Source organism: Megalobrama amblycephala, linkage group LG9 (genome assembly GCF_018812025.1).
Source record: "Megalobrama amblycephala isolate DHTTF-2021 linkage group LG9, ASM1881202v1, whole genome shotgun sequence".
Lineage (NCBI taxonomy): Eukaryota > Metazoa > Chordata > Actinopteri > Cypriniformes > Xenocyprididae > Megalobrama > Megalobrama amblycephala.
This window is the reverse complement of record NC_063052.1, coordinates 16,480,826-16,502,047: the sequence shown is the minus strand read 5'-3', so window position 1 is coordinate 16,502,047 and position 21,222 is coordinate 16,480,826. Positions and strand designations below refer to the sequence as shown.

The following is a 21,222-nucleotide window of genomic DNA, read 5'->3' as shown; positions in this document are numbered from 1 at the left end:
CTGAAAGAGCAAGATATTTTCTTCTGTAAATGCATTTCATATTCTGCAATCTCTTAATCTTCGGCAGAAGACTAAACTGAATCATGCACACAGTAAAAACAGAAGTGTTAATTTAACTCCTAAAGAGTTGAATTTGACTCTGTTTCAGATAACATTTGGTCCCACTCGAAATCAGTGTAAAATTTACTCTTTAGTCAGTGTCAAGTTTTTAGAGTTAATTCTACTCAATATTGTGTAAAAAATAACAATGAAATGTGTAAAAGAATTTAACAATCTAGTTTAATCACACTGTTAAGAGTAATATAATTACACAGTATAGAGTTAATTTATCTACAATTTTAATTGTAAAAAATGACACTTTAAGTGTAATATTTACTTTTCATTTCTCTACAGTGTTTTAAAAATATATAAATCATAAGATGCAGTGTTACTGAATTATAGAACTATCAACTGCTATCCAAATAAAAACAAGCACAATAACATCATATCACAGAACTCACAATTTATTGTAAAAAAAATAAAGCATTTCAATTTCATTGAATTTACATTGCCATTTGTCTCTGACCGAAACATAACATCATAAAAATGTTTACCAGAGAAAGCAATATGGCACAACAAGGAGAGTTGTGTCATTCCCATCCTGCTTTGCTCTGATCACCTCATATGCATGGAAATGTTCTTGAAAAGTTACTGTACCTAAAGGCATTGTGAGTACAGACTCTCATGAGAAGTAAATCGCAGTTTCTCTAAGTTTCAAGGCATGTGATTGACTGTTTGCTACTGATGTCACATTTACATGTGTGTGCACTCCATGAATACTGGATCAAAGCCTCAGTTGACAGAGCAAGTTGATGATTAGCATCATGGTAGCAACAAAACTGGATTGGATTGATTTGGTTTTATCAACTCAAAACTAATCTCTTAACCCTGGGTTTGCTCATGTTACAGGCCCCTGATAGCTCTGATTTAACTTGACACAAAGCATTTGACTGAACCTGCTTCAATTACTATTTTCCAAAAGGTGTCTCATTAAGTTTATATGATTTTATATTCAAATTAATCATTCTGATCAAATAATTTCAAACAATGATATAGTATGCCTCTAGAAGAAGGTTTTAGTTACATATCTTTTAAGAGCAGCTGTCAGTTTTAGCAGTTTTATACATTTTTCTTCACAAAAAGTCAACAAATAACACAGATCAGGTTTTGTGAATGCTTTAATAAAACAACATACAAAGACAAGTAATTGTAATGAAAATAATCGAGCAAAGTTTATATTTAAGCATATTAAGCATGTGATTATTAGCGAGCTTTGCAAGATTGTGGCTTTAATGCATAAGGCCTGATTTGAGATCCTACTAAAATCCTACAGCTTTATCCGTTTTCCATAAGTGCTACTGAATTTATTTGAGAAATTGTGAAATGATTCAAGTCTGGGCATGTCTTTAACCAGAACACCATTTCTTGAGCTGAAAATGTCAGCCAGAGGGGCAGCCATTGGAGAAGGTTTGTGTTCATTACACCGTGGGCCGTTTAGACTGGGAGCACATTTCACTTCATACTTAAAAAAGAAGGTACCATATTTAAAAACACAAGTGTCACGCACAATTCCACTTCTAAGATCAAAAGAGCATGAACCGAGGAGATCGCTGTTCCAGTAGCTGTCTGCATCATAAACTTTAAAAGTTAGTTTATTGGCCATGCTGATCTTAATAGGACCAAACTCAAATGTTTCTGGCCAACGTGGATTGTCATTATCATTAATAGTCTCAGTGCGCTTAATTTGTGTGTCATATGTAACTGATACAGTACCATCTGTTTGAGTATGTACATCTCCATACAGACCTTTAGCTCTGAGACCATAGACTTTCAGCGTGGCAAGTCCTTTTTCAGCTGGACAACAGTTAGACTTTATAATTTCACTACCTTCACAAACACAAGCACATCTGTCTCTTGCACTGCACTTCTTGCCAATGTTGCAAGACTCAGAGCAAACCTTCATGAGGGCATTTTCAATTATATATTTTTCAACAGCTCTCTTCAGTCCTTTCCTGGCAGGGTGTTTAGTACTCAGTAAGAAATGGAGGGGTTTCAGAGAGTAACGCACAATGTCAGGGAGGCTCTTCAAAGACTCAAGCCAGTTTTTAAGGGAATTTGGGTGTGATGAACCAGAAAAAAGAAGATCTTCACCATTTATTTTTCCTCCGATAATCTCTGTCTGGCGCTCACTGAACATGGTGCTGAACTTTTGATTTGTGCCCATCTTCTTCTTTTTTTCTTTACAAAAATGTGACTCTACCTTCACAGTTGCTACGTTGTATGAACCAGAGGCTTCTACATCCAAACAGTCTTTTACCGCAGTATCTGTAAGCCCACTCACCGTTGCCTGACAGGTTTTGATGGCTGTTATGGCTTTCATTTGCCCCCCTAATTTGACACCTTTGATATAGTGAGTGCCATATGTGGTGATCAGGTTGCGGTAGGCGTCTGGATCATAGGATTCAGGGAGTGATTTGATTGCTTCAAGAAACTCTGAATGAAGGGGAGGCTTTCCAGCTACAAAATAACTGTAAAGAAAGTTAATACCTTTGAATTCAGTGAGGTCAAAGAGGGAGCAATTTACAATTACAGTTTTCATTTCTTTTCATTGTCATTATATGAGGAAAAACAAGCCAGCTCTCTCACCTGTAAAAGCTGCATGCAACTTCATGTTTGGTGAAACTGTATTTGTCTTCTTTGGATTTTGTCATTGCAAATTTTGCTTCCCTGGAATGAGTGCTTCCGACCGCAGCTCCAGCAGCCTTCACATCTAAACCAACTTTCCAGCTGACGGAGAGTGCTGATGAGGAATCATTGACCAGTGCTTCACTTGATTCAAAGATCTGACTGGAGACTTTCATTGAACACTTTGGCAAAGTTCTCCAGAACACAACTGCTGCTGGTAGCTTCTGTTTTATTCCATTCATGTAACTGTTCTTGCGCAATTTACAAGTGCTGTTTCCTAAATCCCATTTCTCCATGTTAATCACATAAGATCCTTTTCGCTCCATGGTCACAACATCAAATCCCTCTCCAGCAAGATTGTACCCTGGAACAAATGGAGCATCTTCACACTCTTTTGATGCACCTGTGTCATCTTCTGCAGAAATGGTCATGAGAAGCAATGCCAAGAAAACAAGATAAATCTGGAACTGCCCCATGATCTGTAATGAGATAAGAAATTTTCAATATATCTGTCAAATCATTACTGGTGTGAAAATTAACATCACTGAACAAGAATGATTTGTAACAATAACCTTCATAAAGTTTGCTATTTTTAAAACAAATAACATTTTAAAAAAAAAAATCAAAAAGCATATTAAAATTGAATTTTCTCTTTAAAATCATAATATGATTAATTGAATGATTTTCAGTTACCTACTATTAAATGTACAGCTGAGATCATCAAAAATGAGTCTATGGAATAAGTTGTCTCTCTAACCTGTATTTTATATGCCGGCTGTGTTGCTGTGGGTGTGAAAGGTTTTAAGTGCGAATGATATTCAGTCACGTGGCTATGACAAATCTTCTAATATTAGTTGAACACATTGCATGGGCCTAAGATGAGCAATGCTATAAATATGTTCTGTGAACATAGAAGAACATTTTAAGTACAAGTTATCAGATATGTCAATAACCTCTGCAAATGGATGGCAGTGTTACAAAGAAGATGAACATCTATACCTTAGAGTTGCTTTTTAAAAGATGCTCTGGTTTCATTCTGGGAAGTCCCAATGAATAAGAGAAGATACAAATTATCTGTATATCTACTATTCTTGTATATTGCAATTTTAATTATTAATTTAATGCTAATTCATGAACAAACAGGTATGACACTGGCTAAGATTATTTGAAAACAATAAAAGAAACTGCTGGCAGTGACAGAGAGGCTAATAAAATAAAAGTCAATGATATTCTTAGCTTGACCCATCCCACTAAACAAAGACACGTCCAAAAGACGTCAATTTAATGTCTTTTTTAGACATTTTTTCACCGTTCAGTATTGACATCCAAGTGACATACATATTGAACGTCCAAAATACGTCCACTGAGGAGCCAGAATGAAAGTTTTTGCGCCGTCCTTTCTAGACGTCTTTTCACTGTTCAGTATTGAAATACATACTGAACGTCCAAAAGACGCCCACTGAGGAGCCAGAAACAAAGTTTTTCCGATATAGACGTTCATGGAACCTCCGTATTAGGTTAAAACCTAGTTTAAATGTGGTCATTGTGGATGTATTTTCAACATCTTATAAGGTCTCATTTAGACTCAATTTACACTGTTTCTGGACAAAATAAACACTCTCAGGATGCATTAAATTAAAACACGTTTATTACAATGTATTTTCAAATACAACTAAAAGAGATAATAATAAGTATAAGTATATAAATTAAAGAACATTAATTTACCTGAGACAGTATGGGACCGCCTTACTTGCAAAATAACCAACACGGAATTATAAAATTACAAAAAGGGTCAATCAAAAACTTCATAATACATAACAATATAAATCTTTAGTAAAATTAAACATTTGTCTGGCAAAACAATGAATAAAAATACATTTATAATGCTTAACTTTTCCTTTGCACCCGTCCACGTCTGGCAGATGAAAGAGATTTGAAGTGTGGGTTGAATTTGAAATGGCTGCGTCGAAGGCTGTTCCCATCCTATGTAGGCTTTTCCAAATGTCCTCAACGTACAGCAGAATTAAATAAATTACATAGAGGATCTGTCACTGTCTTGGTATCTTCAGTCTTTGGTAATGGAATTAATGCTGCCTTCACGTACTCTCGGAATTATCGTAAATATGAAATTTTCCTAAGTAAAAATTTGCCCATGAATGCCCTTCTATTTCTAAACTTGAGTGCTCGTAATCAGTTTTCGTAAAACCAGTTTAGCACATCCACAGACGTCCAAACGGGGTCCTTGTCAGATGTTCAGGTTGAACCTGTTTTGCACGTCCACGGATTTCCAAAAGGGGTCTCCGTCAGACGTTTAAATATTGAACCTGTTTTGGTGGTCCACAGACATCCAAAAGGGGTCCTACTCTGACGTTCAGATATTGAACCTGTTTTGCGCGTCCACAAATGTCCAAAAGGGGTCCTAGTCAGACGTTCAGATATTGAACCTGAATTGCACATCCAGCAGATGTACAAAAATGGGTCTAAACTTAAGGATGTTATAAAGACACGATCTGAACGTCTCCCTGAAGTTGTGTGTTTGCTGGGATAGTCTGGGATAGTTTACCAGTAACATCAGGGGTCCCAAAGGTTTGACGATGTGATGTCACAAGCAACTGGGAACAAGCATGATTCTAAGATGATTGCAGCCGGCAGAGATGAAACTTGCCACACTGTCAAGTTTGTCAGCTCAATATAAGGAACACCACTCCTAACATTGCTTGATGAGTGATGAGGAAGTCACCAGGGGCCAAATAAAAATAGCAAGCGCTTCCTGAAATGATTGGTTTCAATTGACTGGCACTACAGATTTGGGTGCTGCACCAGTTTACCAGGAAGTGAAGTTGATACAATAGCTGTGAAGGCCAATTGCATCACAGCAGCGTGACAAAGGCTGTCCCACTTTCAAGGCTCCTTCAAATGCGGCATCCAAATGCGTCCTTTGTTTCCCTTCAGTTTGTGAACCCTGTTTTGTTTCCAGACAGTTTAATAAAACTTTAAATAAAGTCCAGTACAAAAATTATGCCACTCATCAACGGCAGCTGTCACATTTGCTAGGTGACAAGAGCAATCCTCCTTAGGCTAGACCTTCTCATTTAACAACGCTTGTTCTGAACTTCGTGACTGTCGAAGGCATTGCCTTTGAAGTCTGCATCTTTCAAAGGATGCAGCCTCTGATTTGGGAAGCAGCTAAAGAGTAATTTTAGGAAAAATCTAATTGCAGGATTTCCCCAAAAGATACACTCTTCATGTTTTGCTTTAGGTGGAGTGTGCCTTTCCTTTGATACCTGGCTATAGAATGAAACAATGAGGGTGTGGCTGCTAGTTATTCCCTCCTTAGATCCCTGACAGCCCATGCTGAAAAATTCAGCATTGCTGATCACCAGCATAAGGTATGTTAAGCACATGATGCTGGTTACTGGTCATAGGAAGCAGTTGAGCTGGTGGACCAGCATATGTTTTATTTTGGTTGCTGGTAAGATCCCAGTAAGACCATAACAAAATTCACACATGTGAAACATATCACATTTCTTATTTGTGTTCAAAGACCAAGACATAAAATATAAAAATACATAATAATATAATAAAATACATTCACTCTACAAGTGATTATTGACCATGAGTGATGACACCTGCAGTTAACAAGCACCAAAAGAAAGAGGAACAACAAGAAAAGGAAAAAAAAATAAATAAATTGAAGAGACAAGCAGACAGCACAACAACCACCTTAGATGAAATCAACTGCAAACAAAATCAATGATAACTCGCCAGAATATGCTCAGACAATTCCAAAATCAGCATTACCATATAACTTATTATAAACCAGTTTGGCTTTATTTCCTTCAGACGGTACACGAAAAAAAAGTTGTTGCTACTAGTTGATCCAAAGTGCTGTACAATACAGGTAGAATAAAATGAATAAAAGACAACAAAACAATGAAACACAACATAACAATACGATTTACATGGCTAGATAAAAGCTATTGACATAAGATGATTTTTAAGCCGGCATTTAAATACAGGCAAAGAAGGCGCAGCTCTAATAGAAGCTGGTAAATTGTTCCATAGACTAGGACCAGCAACAGCGAAGGCTCGATCACCTCTGCAATGGAACCTAGATCTGGGAACAGTGAGAAGACCAAGATTACTGGATCTCAGGGACCTATTTGGTTTATAAATAGAGTTTGCCTCGGAGAGATATGGTGGGGCTTGATTGTTCAAGGATTTGTAAACAAAAGTTAAAATTTTAAAACTAATTCTAAATTTAACTGGTAACCAGTTTAGTGAAATAAGAATGGGCAAGATGTGGTCGAACTTTCGTCTGCCTGAAATTCGTCCCACATCTGAATAGCAGAACTACAGAAATGTGAGTTAGCCGGTTAGCAGGAGACATTCGGACTAGGGTGTACGTTACACAACATAACATACAAAACTATGAATTTTGAACGATCACTAGAAAATATAAACATCAGTTATTAATCATACTTACAGGTTGAGATTCAGAGGAGCAAGCTGGTCCAAATAAACTGGGCATTGATCCATATTTTAAGACCAAGCGTTTTGTGAATCCCACGTTAAACTCTCCAAGGTTTGAGAAACAGTCATCAGTAAAATGACGGGAACAAAACAAAAGATTGTACTGCTGTGGTATTGTTGAAAAAAATGAATTTTCCCTGGTGTCTGTGCACGCAATAAGTGGGCAGGCAATATGCTAATGTTTTGTCTTGACTTCACAACGAAATGGCTTGGGATTCGTTTTACAAACGACTTGTTTAATTGACTCAGAGTCGACTCGTACATTCGAGAGACAATAACTTTATATACGGTGCACTTTCAGATTTAAAACTTTGCAGGATGTTTTCATTCACTTAGAGCTATGTTACACACAACAGTACATAAAAAGGTAATTTTCGAAAATCCATAATAGGGGCACTTTAATATATTGTTTGTATACTAGGATACGCAAGAACAATACATTCAGTAGGTTCTACACTACCTATCAAGTCAACCCCCTGAATATTTGTTTTATTTCAAATAATTTTAGCTAACCATATTCATTAATATTAATTTAGAATATTGTAATAAGGATGCTGAAGCCGTGTTAGAATCCATGTGCCAAAGTTTAATAAGAACAGTCCAAAATAGGATTGTGAAGCCAGGCAAAAGGCCAAAACCTCAGTAAAAACCACAGTCCAATAGGCAAACAGGCAAAGGGATAATCCAAGGGCAGAAGTCAAGTAGGCAAGATGATCAAACACAATAAACAATCCAAACAGGCAACCAAGTCAAAAGGGTAATACAACAAACACTAATTAAAGTAATCAGGCATACACAAGGTAAACAGACAACAGATACAGAACATTCGGTAGTGGGCAGTGGAGCTGGCAATACTTCGCAAGGCCTGTATGGTCATGCCATGCTTAAAATGTAGAGGGAGCAGCACACAGTCAGAATTCAGGTGAGGACTCCCTCTGCTGGCGTGGCATTACAAATATAGAAAAACCTTATAGTAATTGTCTAGATTGGGAGTATGTTTAATCTGTCCTATATTAAACCATTCCTTTTTTGTTTTCTATTAAAAAAATAACAACACATGAATCTATCAATTTGCCATGTCTATAATTCAAAGTGACATCAAAAAACACAAAAAATACCTTTACTCTAGGGCTATAAATGTCACAATCAGCTGCTTGGTCATTATTTAGTAGAACGAAATAACTCCACATGGTGTTTCTTTACTTACTTATCTTACTTACTTTACTTACTAAGTTCAGCCAACAAATTATGTTTACAGTGTGATTGTGTTTTTGATAATTTCTATCTTTCAGTCTATGTCATTGTCATATTCATGTCAATCTAATGCCACACTCACAATAATAAGTTTTAATTAAAAATGTAAATCTTCAAATGAAAATAACATTTTCTAAAGTATGTCTTCTCGTTCCATTTTCACTGGAGAAAAACAACTGTTCTGTATGCTTGTTTCCGTAATAAAAAAAAAAAAGAAAAGGTAATTGCGGCTTTTTATCTAACAATTCTGACTTTTCCTCGCAATTATGACTTTACATCTCACAATTCTGCCTTTTTTCTCAAAATTGCGTGATATAAAGTTGCAATTCTGATGTTTTTCTTGCAATTACATGTTTTTATCACTCATTTATGAGAAAAGGTCAGAATTGCGAGATAAAAATTGCAATTATAATTTATTATTTTTTTTTATTTCAAAGGCAGAAGTTTTCCATAGTAGTATGGAGGGGGGAGAATGCAGCACTTTACAGTGGATGGGAAACCATGTTGTATTGCTCCCGCATCACATAATGCACATATCTCTGCTTCTGATGCTACGCTGCTACGGACTGCTAAATTAAGCAGAAAAGACGAGGAGGATCCAACGCCTGTCGCCGTTTTCATATTAGTTTTAAAGGGGAACGAGGTGATCACAAATTTGTGCTGGAGCCCCCTAAAAAGGGCATAGCGACGCCCCTGGTGGCAACAGACCTGAAGGACACATACTTCCATGTCTTGATTCTACCTGGACACAGACCTTTCCTTCAGTTTGCTTTGGAGGGTCAGGCATATCAGTACCAGGTCCTCTCTTCGGGCAATCCCTGTCCTGGGAATTTTAATGACCACAGAGAGTCAGGACCTTGGTTTAACGTCTCATCCGAAGGACGGTGCTTTTTGACAGTATAGTATAGTGTCCCCATCACTATACTGGGGTGTTAGGACCCATACAGACCACAGGGTGAGCACCCCCTGCTGGCTTTACTAACACCTCTTCCAGCAGCAACCTAGTTTTCCCAGGAGGTCTCCCATCCAGGTACTAACCAGGCTCAACCCTGCTTAGCTTCAGTGGGCAACCAGTCTTGGTCTACAGGGTGATATGGCTGTACCGCTTGCACACAGTGTCTTTCCCCTTCCTGAGGTGATAATGTGCTTCTGTCTACGTGAGTTCCCTAGAATGGTGAACCCTGAATATACACTGATCAGGCATAACATTATGACCACTGACAGGTGAAGTCACAGGTGAATAACACTGATTATCTCTTCATCACCACCACATTAGTGGGTGGGATATATTAGGCAGCAAGTGACCATTTTGTCATGAAAGTTGATGTTTTAGAAGCAGGAAAAATGGGCAAGTGTAAGGATTTGAGCAAGTTTGACAAGGGCAAATTGTGATGGTTAGATGACTGGGTCAGATCATCTCCAAGACTGCAGCTCTTGTGGGGTGTTCTCGGTCTGCAGTGGTCAGTATCTATCAAAAGTTGTCCAAGGAAGGAGCAGTGGTGAACCAGCGACAGGGTCATGGTCGGCCAAGGCTCATTGATGCACGTGGGAAGGGAAGGCGGGCCCATGTGGTCCAATCCAACAGACGAGCTACTGTAGCTCAAACTGCTCAAGAAGTAAATGCTGGTTCTGATAGAAAGGTGTCAGAATACACAGTGCATTGCAGTTTGTTGCAAACTTGGCACGGACGACCACAAGTACTGGGTCCTATCGCTTCTGTGTTTGTCTGCTGAGCTCGTTTGATCCTTCGTCTCTGAAGCCGACTGCAGAGCGTTGCCTGGCACGGACAGAGAGCTGCCGGTTTCTGTCGCTTCCGTGAGTGTTTGCTGAGTTCGCTTGATCCTGATGTCGTCTGAGGAGCGTTGCCTGAACTTCGCGCTGGCCTTTTACCTCAGGTCTTCAGTTCATCGAATAAAGAGGAATTAATTGCTGCACTGTCATATCGCCCCCTCCGATGTTGACTGCCGAACGTGTTGGTTCTTAAAACGGCCGAGTCCCGCCTCAACTAAACTCAAGTATTTCCTACCAATAACGCACTTTAAAACGTCCAAAAGCTTCCCCGACATCATTCGCCTCAGTACAACACGCGCACACGCGCACGCACACACACACACACACACACACACACACACACACACACACACACACACACACACATATATACAGGTGCTGGTCATATAATTAGAATATCGTGAAAAAGTTCATTTTTTTTATTGTAAATTATTTTTAAAAATGAAACGTTCATATAGTCTAGATTCCCTACATGTAAAGTAAAACATTTCAAAAGGTTTTTTTTTTTAATTTTGATGATTAGAGCGTACAGCTCATGAAAGTCCAAAATCCAGTATCTCAAAATATTAGAATATTTCCTAAGATCAATCAAAAAATGGATTTTCAAAACAGAAAAGTTCAAGTTCTTTAAAGTATGTTCATTTGTACACTCAATACTTGGTCGGCAGCACATATTACAGCAAATGACTTGCTCCTAGCACAAATTACAGCATCAGTGAAGTGTGGCATGGAAGTGATCAGCCTGTGGCACTGCTGAGGCACTATTGAGCCTTCAGATCATCTGTATATTGTTAGATCGACTGTTTCTCATCTTTCTCTTGAAAATATCCCATAGATTCAGGGGTCAGGCATGTTGGCTGGCCAATAAAGCACAGTAATATCATGGTCAGCAAACCACTTGGAAGTGGTTTTTGCACTGTGGGCAGGTGCTAAAGTTCTGCTGGAAAAGGAAATCAGCATCTCCATAAAGCTTGTCAGCAGATGGAAGCATAAAGTGCTCCAAAATCTCCTGGAAGATGACTGCATTGACTTTGCACTTGATAAAACACAATGGACCAACACCAGCAGATGTCACGGCCCCCCAAATCATTACTAACTTCGGAAACTTCCCACTAGACTTCAAGCAGCTTGGATCCTGTGCCTCTCCAGTCTTCCTTCAGACTCTGGGACCATGATTTCAACATGAAATGCAAAATTTACTTTTATTTGAAGAGAGGACTTTCGACCACTGTTCACTGTCCAGTTCTTTTTCTCCTTAGCCCAGGTAAGATGCTTCTGACGTTGTTTCTGTTTCAGAAGTGGCTTGGTAGTCCCTTTCCTGAAGATGTCTGAGTGTGGTGACTCTTGATGCACTGACTCCGGCTTCATTCTACTCATTGTGAAGCTCTTCCAAGTGTTTGAATTGGCTTTACTTGACAGTATTCTCAAGCTTGTGGTCATCCCTGTTGCTTGTGCACCTTTGCCTACCCAATTTCTTCCTTCTAGTCAACTTTGCATTTAATATGCTTTGATACATCACTCTGTAAACAGCCACCACATTCAGTAATGACCTTCTGTGACTTACTCTCTTTGTGGAGGGTGTCAATGATTGTCTCCTGGACCATTGCCAAGTCAGCAGTCTTCCCCATTAGTGTGGTTTCAAAGAACAAGAGATACCTGGAATTTATACTGTAGGGATGGTCATTTAATGAAACTCAAATGTAAATATTCTAATATTTTGAGATACTGGATTTTGGACTTTCATTAGCTGTACGCTCTAATCAACAAATTTTTTAAAAAAACTTTTGAAATGTTTTACTTTACATGTAGGGAATCTAGTATAAATGAAAGTTTCATTTTTTAAAATAATTTACAATAAAAAAAATGAACTTTTTCACGATATTCTAATTATATGACCAGCACCTGTATATATGTGTGTGTGTGTGTGTATATATATATATATATATATATATATATATATATTTTTTTTTTCTTTATCTTTAAAGCTTTACTTGTTTTTGTTTTCTTTTTGGGGTAAACGTTTGATTTTGAACTGTTGTTTTTCTGAATATTTTGATTATTGAAACTTTGTTGGTTGTTTGATTATTGAAGTGTTTTGCTTACCTTTTTTTATTTTATTATTTCATTGTGAGAAACAAACTCTTACCCCCATGGACTAATAAATACACAACATACCACATCAAAGGACTTTTTTGTATTTGTGTGTTTGCCGTGATCCTCTCTGCGAAAGTGTTTTCCAATTCTGATATTGCACATTACAATTTGATAAGATTTTATCTTTTGTGTGGGTTGTTTTTTGTTGTGAATTCCATTATATTCTGACATCTAATTGTGTGTAATTGGTGGTTTGAGTTATCCTGGGTTAAATGGTTAATTTAATTTGGTAGATTTTAAGTCTGCCTGGCGCCCGAATTTGTAAAGATTATTTTGGGGAATTGATTTAATTAAATTCCAATAGTTTAGGGTACCACCGTTACACTTACCTGGGGAACACATGGCACCAGGATATACTATGGGAAGAAGGCAGCAAAAGAGAGACCAATACAATAATATGAAGGTGGTCATAATGTTATGCCCAATTGGTGTATTTGGTCAGCACCCTGCAGCAGTCATATTCAGTGGAGGAATTCGATGCCAGGCTCAGTACTCGTGATGCATGCTCATCGGGTCAGCCCATATACTGAGCTAGGTGCTCCTCGTATGAAGTATTTTCCACAATACGGTTTCCCTAACGATAAACCTGTGTCTTCCCCTAGGCAGAGCTCAGTCTCTGCCACCAGTTGCCATGTTTGTAATAGCTTCCCCTCTCAGGTTGGACCTACTGCACGGACTTCTTTCCATGTGTGCTACTTCCCGAGAGGTAAATCCACCCGAGTTGCTTCCATATATTAACCTCCAAAAGAGTAGTGTTCTTTCCCCCAGTTGGGAGGAAGAGTACTTCCTCAGCAATCTGGTCTGAGGAAGAACAGAAAGAGTCAAAAGGAAATCCAGCTGAAGTGACCTATTTCCATTGTAAGCTCATCTTGATCACTGTTTGCTATGAATTATTATAAGCTTACGAGGGATGCTGTAGGTTACGTTGTCTCAAGTGCACCTGTTACCCGGCACACAGTACTTTGCCAACATCTGCGTTACTAAGACTTCATAACAGTCCAGCAATGTGGCGACCCCTAGTGTTATCACTCAACAACCCGTTGAGATGAACAACAGATAGGGAAGGTCTCGGTTAGTATAGTAGTGTACAACGGGGCTAAAGGCACTGCGGGGCAAAAGGCGCCTTTGATTTTATTTTCCTCTAAAACACTAGATGGCACAAGAACTTGCTGCAGCACCTAAACATCTGATATCACCACATTTTGTCATGTCATAAACTTAAAAAGTCCTAAAAACATCATGACATCATGGGGTTTTAGTGAGCAGTCAGCTTGGTGAAATTAAAGATACATCTTTGTGTCTGTGACAGAGTGTTTACCGAGCATGACTGATGATCCAAAATAAGTTGACTATTAAAAAGAACAGCTGAAAATCAATACACAAATAAAATATATTGTTTAAATTGTTACTACCTTTAGTTATTATTTTGGAATAAATGTAAAAATGCTTAAAACACTGACTTGATGAGATTGACTTGGTTTTAATAAATAGAACATTAATACAAAATAGAATTGCATTTGGTTTCTTTTTTGATGTAATACAACGTAATGTTCATTTAACAAAGAAAATGTGACAACGTTAAAAGTAACAGACATTAATAATTTACATTAAACTTATAAAAATAAAAAATAAATAAAAACTGAGGTCATCGTTTGCCGCCTCATTTCAGAACACCACTGCACGCAACTGATTGATATATATATATATATATATACACACACACACACATATATACTTAATTACACATTTGTAATGATGAAGTTGCAATTTAGTACATTTTTTGAATATATTAACTTTACATATAATATCGAATAACACATTACAGTTAAAATCAAGTACCTGTATTTTAGTATGTTAGTCAACAAATTAAAATGTGTATTTCTTTAAAGCATTACAAAGTTTTTTAAAACAATAATTTAAAATGTACATTAAAGTAAAATTGTTAATTTGACAATATCACAAAGTGTACGTTTTAAAAGTGTACTTAAGTGTGTTAAGAAACAGTCATGAAACTGTAATCTCTTCTTATATACAATAAAGTGGCCATTTATTTCATTAATATTACATAACCTGCAAGTACAGTTAGAAGATTTAAAGTACATGTTCAATACAATTAAGTGCAATTCTTTTTTTCACATGAGAAAGCACAATAGATATAGGTGAATTTTTTCAGATACCTGATAAGTTTTTCCACATTTCGAGGTCTGCCTCTCCGTTTGGTTGCACATTTCCCAGCAGTGCCTCTTTCATGAGGCTGAATTTCGAATATAGTGGGAATTGCATCCTCCTTTAGTCTGCGATAGCCACTAAAAAAACAAAAAAGGAGGTATCAACATTATTTATTTATTTGTACCTTCTAGGCCTGGTTTCACAGAAAGGGCTTAGATTAAGCCAGGATTAGGCTTTAGTTCAATTAGGACATTTAAGTATTTGAGACAAAACAATGGCACTGACATTTTATGTCAGTGCAAGTTGCTTTCAGTTAAAAAAAAGCTCAAACATGCATTTTCGTCTGGGACTAGGCTTAAGCCATGTCTGTGACACCAGGTGCTAATATATATTGTATTTTAACAGCAGAATTAATTGTAAACTTTTTTTTGGTAATTGCTTCTATGAAAAGTTAAGAGTCTAATAAGCAGCAGACCTGACTCCAGAGAGTTCAAAGCTATCAGGGGTGAAGTGTTTAGAACAGAAATAGATGAAACCACTCTGGGGGTCCCACTGGCCTTTTCCCTCAGGGCCTTTGCGATGAGAGTTGATAATCCAAGTTGTTCGACGAGGGTTTCCCTTTTTTGGCAACCTGTAACATGATAAACAATATTAACAAGTTAAGATCATTTAATTACCCTTGAGCAACTACTGCTGAGACATATTATATTCATTAACACTCTTTTTCAAAACACAAAACAAGAATATTGACAATAAAGTTGACAATTATTAGTAATCTCATGTAGTTCAGTGAATTGATCACTAGGAGGCAGATATGAATCGTTATAGTTTGTCTTGAGCTGACCAAAATTTTGGCCATATTTTGATTCATAGGGCATGGCAGTCTTCAAACTATTAGACTGTAAATCACAAATCCTTTCTATTGTAATTGTTCATTGCATTATTTTTAAATCAAGCTTTTTAATGCTTAATCAAAATGAAACCACCTGTGTCTGTGGAAATATAAACATGTTAGAGAGCAGCGGTTCTCCAATTGTTGGCCATAGGTCTGTTCTCTGATAGGGTCATGGACAGAAGGAAGAAAAAGGCTGAATGCAAATATTAAAATATTAAGTCGGTTTCAACATGGCCACTACTGATTTGGAAACATATTTGTGCACCTGTGAAAAGTGATTCCAGATTTCCTAACGTCTTTTGTGTCTCGTGACTTGCAACCTACAGCAGAGCAGTGTCTGGGCATCTAAGAAAAAACAAAACAAAAGACAAATGTTAAATCAGATTTGTAATACAATAATAATAATAATAATAATTGAAAAACTAATGGCTTTTAATGATTTAATTAAATGAGATCAGATCTAACTTTTCATGTTACCTACTATCACCTGCCAATAAGATGCAGTTAAATGGAAATTGTAAAAATAAAAATAACACACAAAAATAAGAACACAATAAGTAAAAAAAAAATATACATAATAAATGAACATAATTATAATAAATAGAACATCAATAATAATAATAATAATAATAATAATAAATGAATAAGTAAAAACTAAATAAATGTAATTTTATTATTTATTTTAGATTTTCAGGATTAACACATTTTCCTGTTTTAATTTGCTTCAAACTGCATGCCAGTTCTTTGCTGGCAGTTCATATGGTGGTAAAAGGCCCTACATCGTAAATCTTTCTGTTTTAGCAGATCTTCAAGCAGCCGACTATCGGCGATCGATCGCCCGTATCGATGCGACTTGCTGTCAGCTCATGTATGTGATGTGTTTGAGGCTGCAGTTTCGTCTTTAACTACATAGCAGGCTGCTAAAACAGACGATACTTAAGGCGGAAGCTAACATGTTGCTCATCTGGAAACAATATAAACCCAGACTACTGAATATAAATGCTGGCTGCTTTTCTGGTAAAGAATATTCTCATCAATTTCTGTTTTTAAGATCATCCTTTAAACTCACCACAAAGGCCTGCGACCTCACGAAAATGGCCGTCTTCTTCTTCCTAGGCGCTGTGGATTAGACCCGCCTTTCTGCAGCAGCCAATCGCAGCTATGCATTACTGTGACGTTGCGAATGGACGTAACTTTGCCATTTGAAGGGACAGCGCCTATGGACAGCGCACTGATGATGTTTTTATAACATCGCAGTCACTAAACAAACCCATGTATGTGATATGCTTAATGTCATGTTAATTTGGAATTGTTTTTAAATGTTCTTTAGGAACTTCAGACATAAGCTTATGCTTGCATTACCACAAGAAACCACCTGCCATGAAAAATAATTCCCTGTGGAACTTCTGTCATAATTTTGAAACAAAAGTCATTTGAGTTTATACTGATTTATTACATTTTAGATAAAAACTTTTACATGGAGAGAGTTGTAACGCCACCGATTCGACCAATCAGGGTTAAGCTAGGAGTCCTATGATGCGAGGCCATAAACAGAGGGGCGTTTGAATGGTTGTCAAGGCTGTACATGCAGATTTTATAAAGAAAAAACAGATATTTAGGTAAGAATTATTATTATTTTTTTTTTTTGAATAAAACTATATTTTGTTTAGTACTTAAACTTTTGCAGATAAAATCATATGACTTATATTAGATTAAATTGTATTTTCTCTGGCAAAACGTGATGCAATTTTAACCTGCTAATTTCAAACCATTAAGCTAAACACAGGCTGAAAGGGTTAAGTTGGGTTAAAACATTTTTAAAAAGTGTTACAACCATCTCCTTAAATACAACTAAGAACAGTTTCTTTTTAATAATCTTACAGAATGCCTAGACAGTGGAAAAGAAAGACAGATAAGATAGGCTAAGTTGTGTGGCGGCCAGGCGACCGTATTTTATAAAGAACATTTTTATAAAGTTTCATTTTTATAAAATAATTTTCATATTGCATATTTTTCATATTTTAATTGTTGTATTGAAAATATGGCACACTCGTTTTACGCGTATTTGGCGCCACCTATTGTTGTGGGTGTATTATTGACATGTGAAAATCTAGACAAGAGTTGGCGAACGTCGGTCCTGGAGAGCTACAACCCTGCAGAGTGTATCTCCAACCCAAACATTGTCTTGTATTCAGAACAATACGGTATGTTGTCTGTATGGAGCCATTTGGCAACTCAAAGCCAAAGGAAGTGTGAGTAAAATGTGCCCTATTTAGTTTGCCAACCAAGCCTGCACTTCAGGGTTAAAAATACTGAATTTTGAAAATACTGATTGAGAATATTCAGACGTTAACACAATAATTCACACTATGTTTCTGTTTGTTAGATATACATGTTTTTTACAACAGGTAACCTATGGTAGTTTTTGCATCTGAAGTCTTTATATGTACTCTGACCTACGTTGTGCTCCATGAAATACTAAATATACTGTAGCTTTTATCACATTTCTTATTCATCAACAATACAAGAAAAAACAAATCACTAATCAGTTAATATTATTGCTTATATGCTCATGTATTAAAACTACAGTATTTCCTGAGCATTTCCAAGTATGTCTATTGACGTGAAGTGTTTGTGGTTTGTAACAAGGACATGCTTCTGAGCTTTAGCATTTCACACATCAGCTGAGCTGAGCTGAAATGCATGTAGCAATCTCATGCACAGCACTTTGAGACTTTTATATTTTTTTGGAAAACCGTTCTAAGTACTAAGAAATACAAAGAAACGAATATATGTGTGAATCAATAGCCACACACTTGTGCACGTTTATTAAACTAGCATATGAGAACACGGGGAGACCGGGTATGGTTGTAACAGTTTTTGCTTCAGCATCTGTAACTCAGTAAATTTTTTAGCTAGAGTGCTCAAACGTTTCTTCAAAATACCCATATTTGTTTAATACAGAAGTCACCAATTCAAAACTCTTAGAATATCACAGCCTTTATGAGTTGATGTCACTTCCATGGTGTGTCATTGTTGCACGTCCTTATATTGCTGAGTTAGATGCGTTCCTGGGTCAACATATTTTGTTGATCCTGGAACAACATTCTAATCTGAAGATTTAGTCTTAACCCTATTCCTACCCCTAAACCTAACCCTACCCATAAATTATCCCAAAAATCAGAGGGAAATGATAGATGAATAACACTGATGTAGAAGCACCAATTCATGATTTTAAGCCTAAACTTGACATAATCTGTAAACTTATCCCTCAAATCTGATTGGTTGATTTGAATGTTGTTCCAGGATCAACAAAAATGTTGACCCAGGTACATGTTGAACTCAGAAATATCAGGTTATGCGTCATGGTTAGAATTTACCCCACTGCCGGGATAGGTTGTAACACATGCTGGGGTAAGTTGTAACATTTAGTCAAAAGAAGCAAATCAGTAGCCACACAAGCAATATGCTTCAAAAACAGGTTTATTGAAATAATCCAAAAGAACAATACAAAACAATGACTCTTTTCGTGATTGACCACAGCTCAGATACACTTGCTGTTTGACTCAGGAGTTTGTGCATGTGTCTGTAAATTAGTCTACTAGAACAAACATCCTTAGATGAACACTCGACTGCAGTGTAAAAACTCCAAGACCTCAGATGGGTTTGTCAGAGAGACATAAAAAATGTGCAGTATTGGGGGTTCTCCAGGACTAGGGTTGGGAACCGGATTAACTGGATTATGATTTTTTTTTTATTATCACAGCTACAGTGCATGTCACAATATCTGAAGACCAGGGTGTGCAGGCTGTGGGACAAACAGTGACATCTACAATATCTGCAACGTTAAAGTGCTGGCAATTGCAGATACATCAGAGACCAAAGGTATTTCACTACAAATGTCCACATGTTTATCCCCTGAACTACCATACATGTTTATCAATTACCCAAAGAGTTGTCTCTTTGAGGATGATAGTGGTGGTCACCCTAGTTGTACCTGAGTTTTTAATTTAACTGCTTACACAATGTGTTGGTTAAATATGTTTCTGTTTGTTTTCATTACCTTTCTAAGCAAAGTATTCTATTGTGGTACACAAGAAAACTAGATTGAAAAATGACTAAAATTGGTTAAAGTACTGGAATTTTGTATTCATAGTGTTAGGCTATTAAGTGTCAGGACTCTATGAAGTGCACTGTAACTGAAAAAGCCCAACAAAGAACAGAGTGCAAGAGATAAGGTGTTCCTTGCATATTGTGTGTATAGTTTTGTGAATTGTGTAGAGTTTTGAATAATGCAACTGAGTTTTGAACATTGTTGCATTTTAGATTTGGAATTTTGGAAAACATTGAGCCGGAAGGTGTATGCCTCCAGAACCGTAGACCTGGCCATGCTCAAGACGGGAAGACTTGAAAGTGCCTCAAAAAGAAAAGGCAAGTTTGATTTCAGGAATCAAAATGAACTATTATGAAGTAGAGGCCTGCCTTACCCCAGTGTGAGACCATATAAATAGCACTCATTATAAGTTGTCTGCATCATCACAGCTGTAGACTTAAGGCAGACTTTGCATGACGTTTTAGGCCTGTTGCTATTTCTGCATGATTACACTGGTATTTTGAACCAATGATAGGAACAACTCTCTCATAACTTTAACTCTAACTCTAATAAAGTTGTTATTATATAACACCTTAGTTGTTTAAAAGTATTTGTTAGAACTGATAAGAAAACATAAGATTTAACCTGAACGTTCAGATAACGTTGTGTTAAATAGAGAGCCAGAGCCTCTGTGACTTACCAGGCAGAGGATGACATTGGTTTTAACTCACTAATACAGTGATCAGTAATACAGTCGTGCAACAATACACTGTATAGTAAAACTAGTGTATAATGATAACCTGTATGTCTGTAACAGTAATATACTAATGTGATCTCCCTGATCAAGTTACCACCTTTCCTTCTTAAACTTAAACCCTAAGCAAAGCAATGTTAAATGTTTAGAATTCAAGCACCAAAATAGGGTTGTGTCAATTGTTACGGCCGTCTAGGCAAAACATAAGGCAAAAGCAATACTGAAAATTATAACTCGAACTGAACAAAAGCAAATTTTACAAAGCACACACAAACACAGGAGAAATCAAGACAGAGCAACAAACAAAATGGCACAAAGTCTGCCTCCATAGGGTGTTTGGGGTGGTCCTTATCATCGCAGCAGGAATCAGCCAATCGGGGCCAGACCAATCAGGATCTCTGTGCAGGCCACACCCTCTCCTGCACAGAAACACTCAAAACAACATACATATACTCCTAAAGACATCGGATGTAACACAATTCACAATAGTTGGAAATATTGCCAATAGCTGATATGTTTGTCGATAGTCAAAACGATATTAGAGTTGTTTTCCTATTAATATACTGTATCTCACAGAAGTGAGTACAGCCCTCACATTTTTGTAAATATTTTATTATATCCTGTAGCTCAGTGGTTAGAGCATGGCACTAGCAATGCCAAGGTCATGGGTTCAATCCCAGGGATTGCACATACTCAGACACAAATGTATAGTATAATGCATTGTAAGTCGATTTGGATAAAAGCGTCTGCCAAATGCATAAATGTAAATGTAAATGTGTGTCCCCTGAATGTGTCTGTGAAGTTTCAGCTCAAAATACCCCATAGATTTTTTTTAATAAATTTTTTTAACTGCCT

The 21,222-nt window shown here is 37.0% G+C and overlaps 1 protein-coding gene and 1 long non-coding RNA gene across 2 annotated transcripts; one reads left to right on the top strand and one right to left on the bottom strand.

The window, feature by feature from the left end:
• Nucleotides 1-487: 487 nt before the first annotated feature.
• LOC125275155 (perforin-1-like) lies at nt 488-16,741 on the bottom strand. The gene is made up of 6 exons (XM_048201854.1): nt 16,590-16,741; nt 15,786-15,865; nt 15,101-15,256; nt 14,634-14,762; nt 2,686-3,203; nt 488-2,567 (listed from the first exon to the last, which is right to left on the bottom strand). The coding sequence occupies exons 4-6, from the start codon at nt 14,682-14,684 to the stop codon at nt 1,367-1,369; spliced, it is 1,770 nt and encodes a 589-aa protein (XP_048057811.1). The 5' UTR covers nt 14,685-14,762; nt 15,101-15,256; nt 15,786-15,865; nt 16,590-16,741; the 3' UTR covers nt 488-1,366.
• Nucleotides 16,742-16,818: 77 nt separating this feature from the next.
• LOC125275157 lies at nt 16,819-19,951 on the top strand. The gene is made up of 3 exons (XR_007186392.1): nt 16,819-17,139; nt 19,293-19,405; nt 19,847-19,951. It is a non-coding gene; the product is annotated as an uncharacterized LOC125275157 (long non-coding RNA).
• Nucleotides 19,952-21,222: the final 1,271 nt, after the last annotated feature.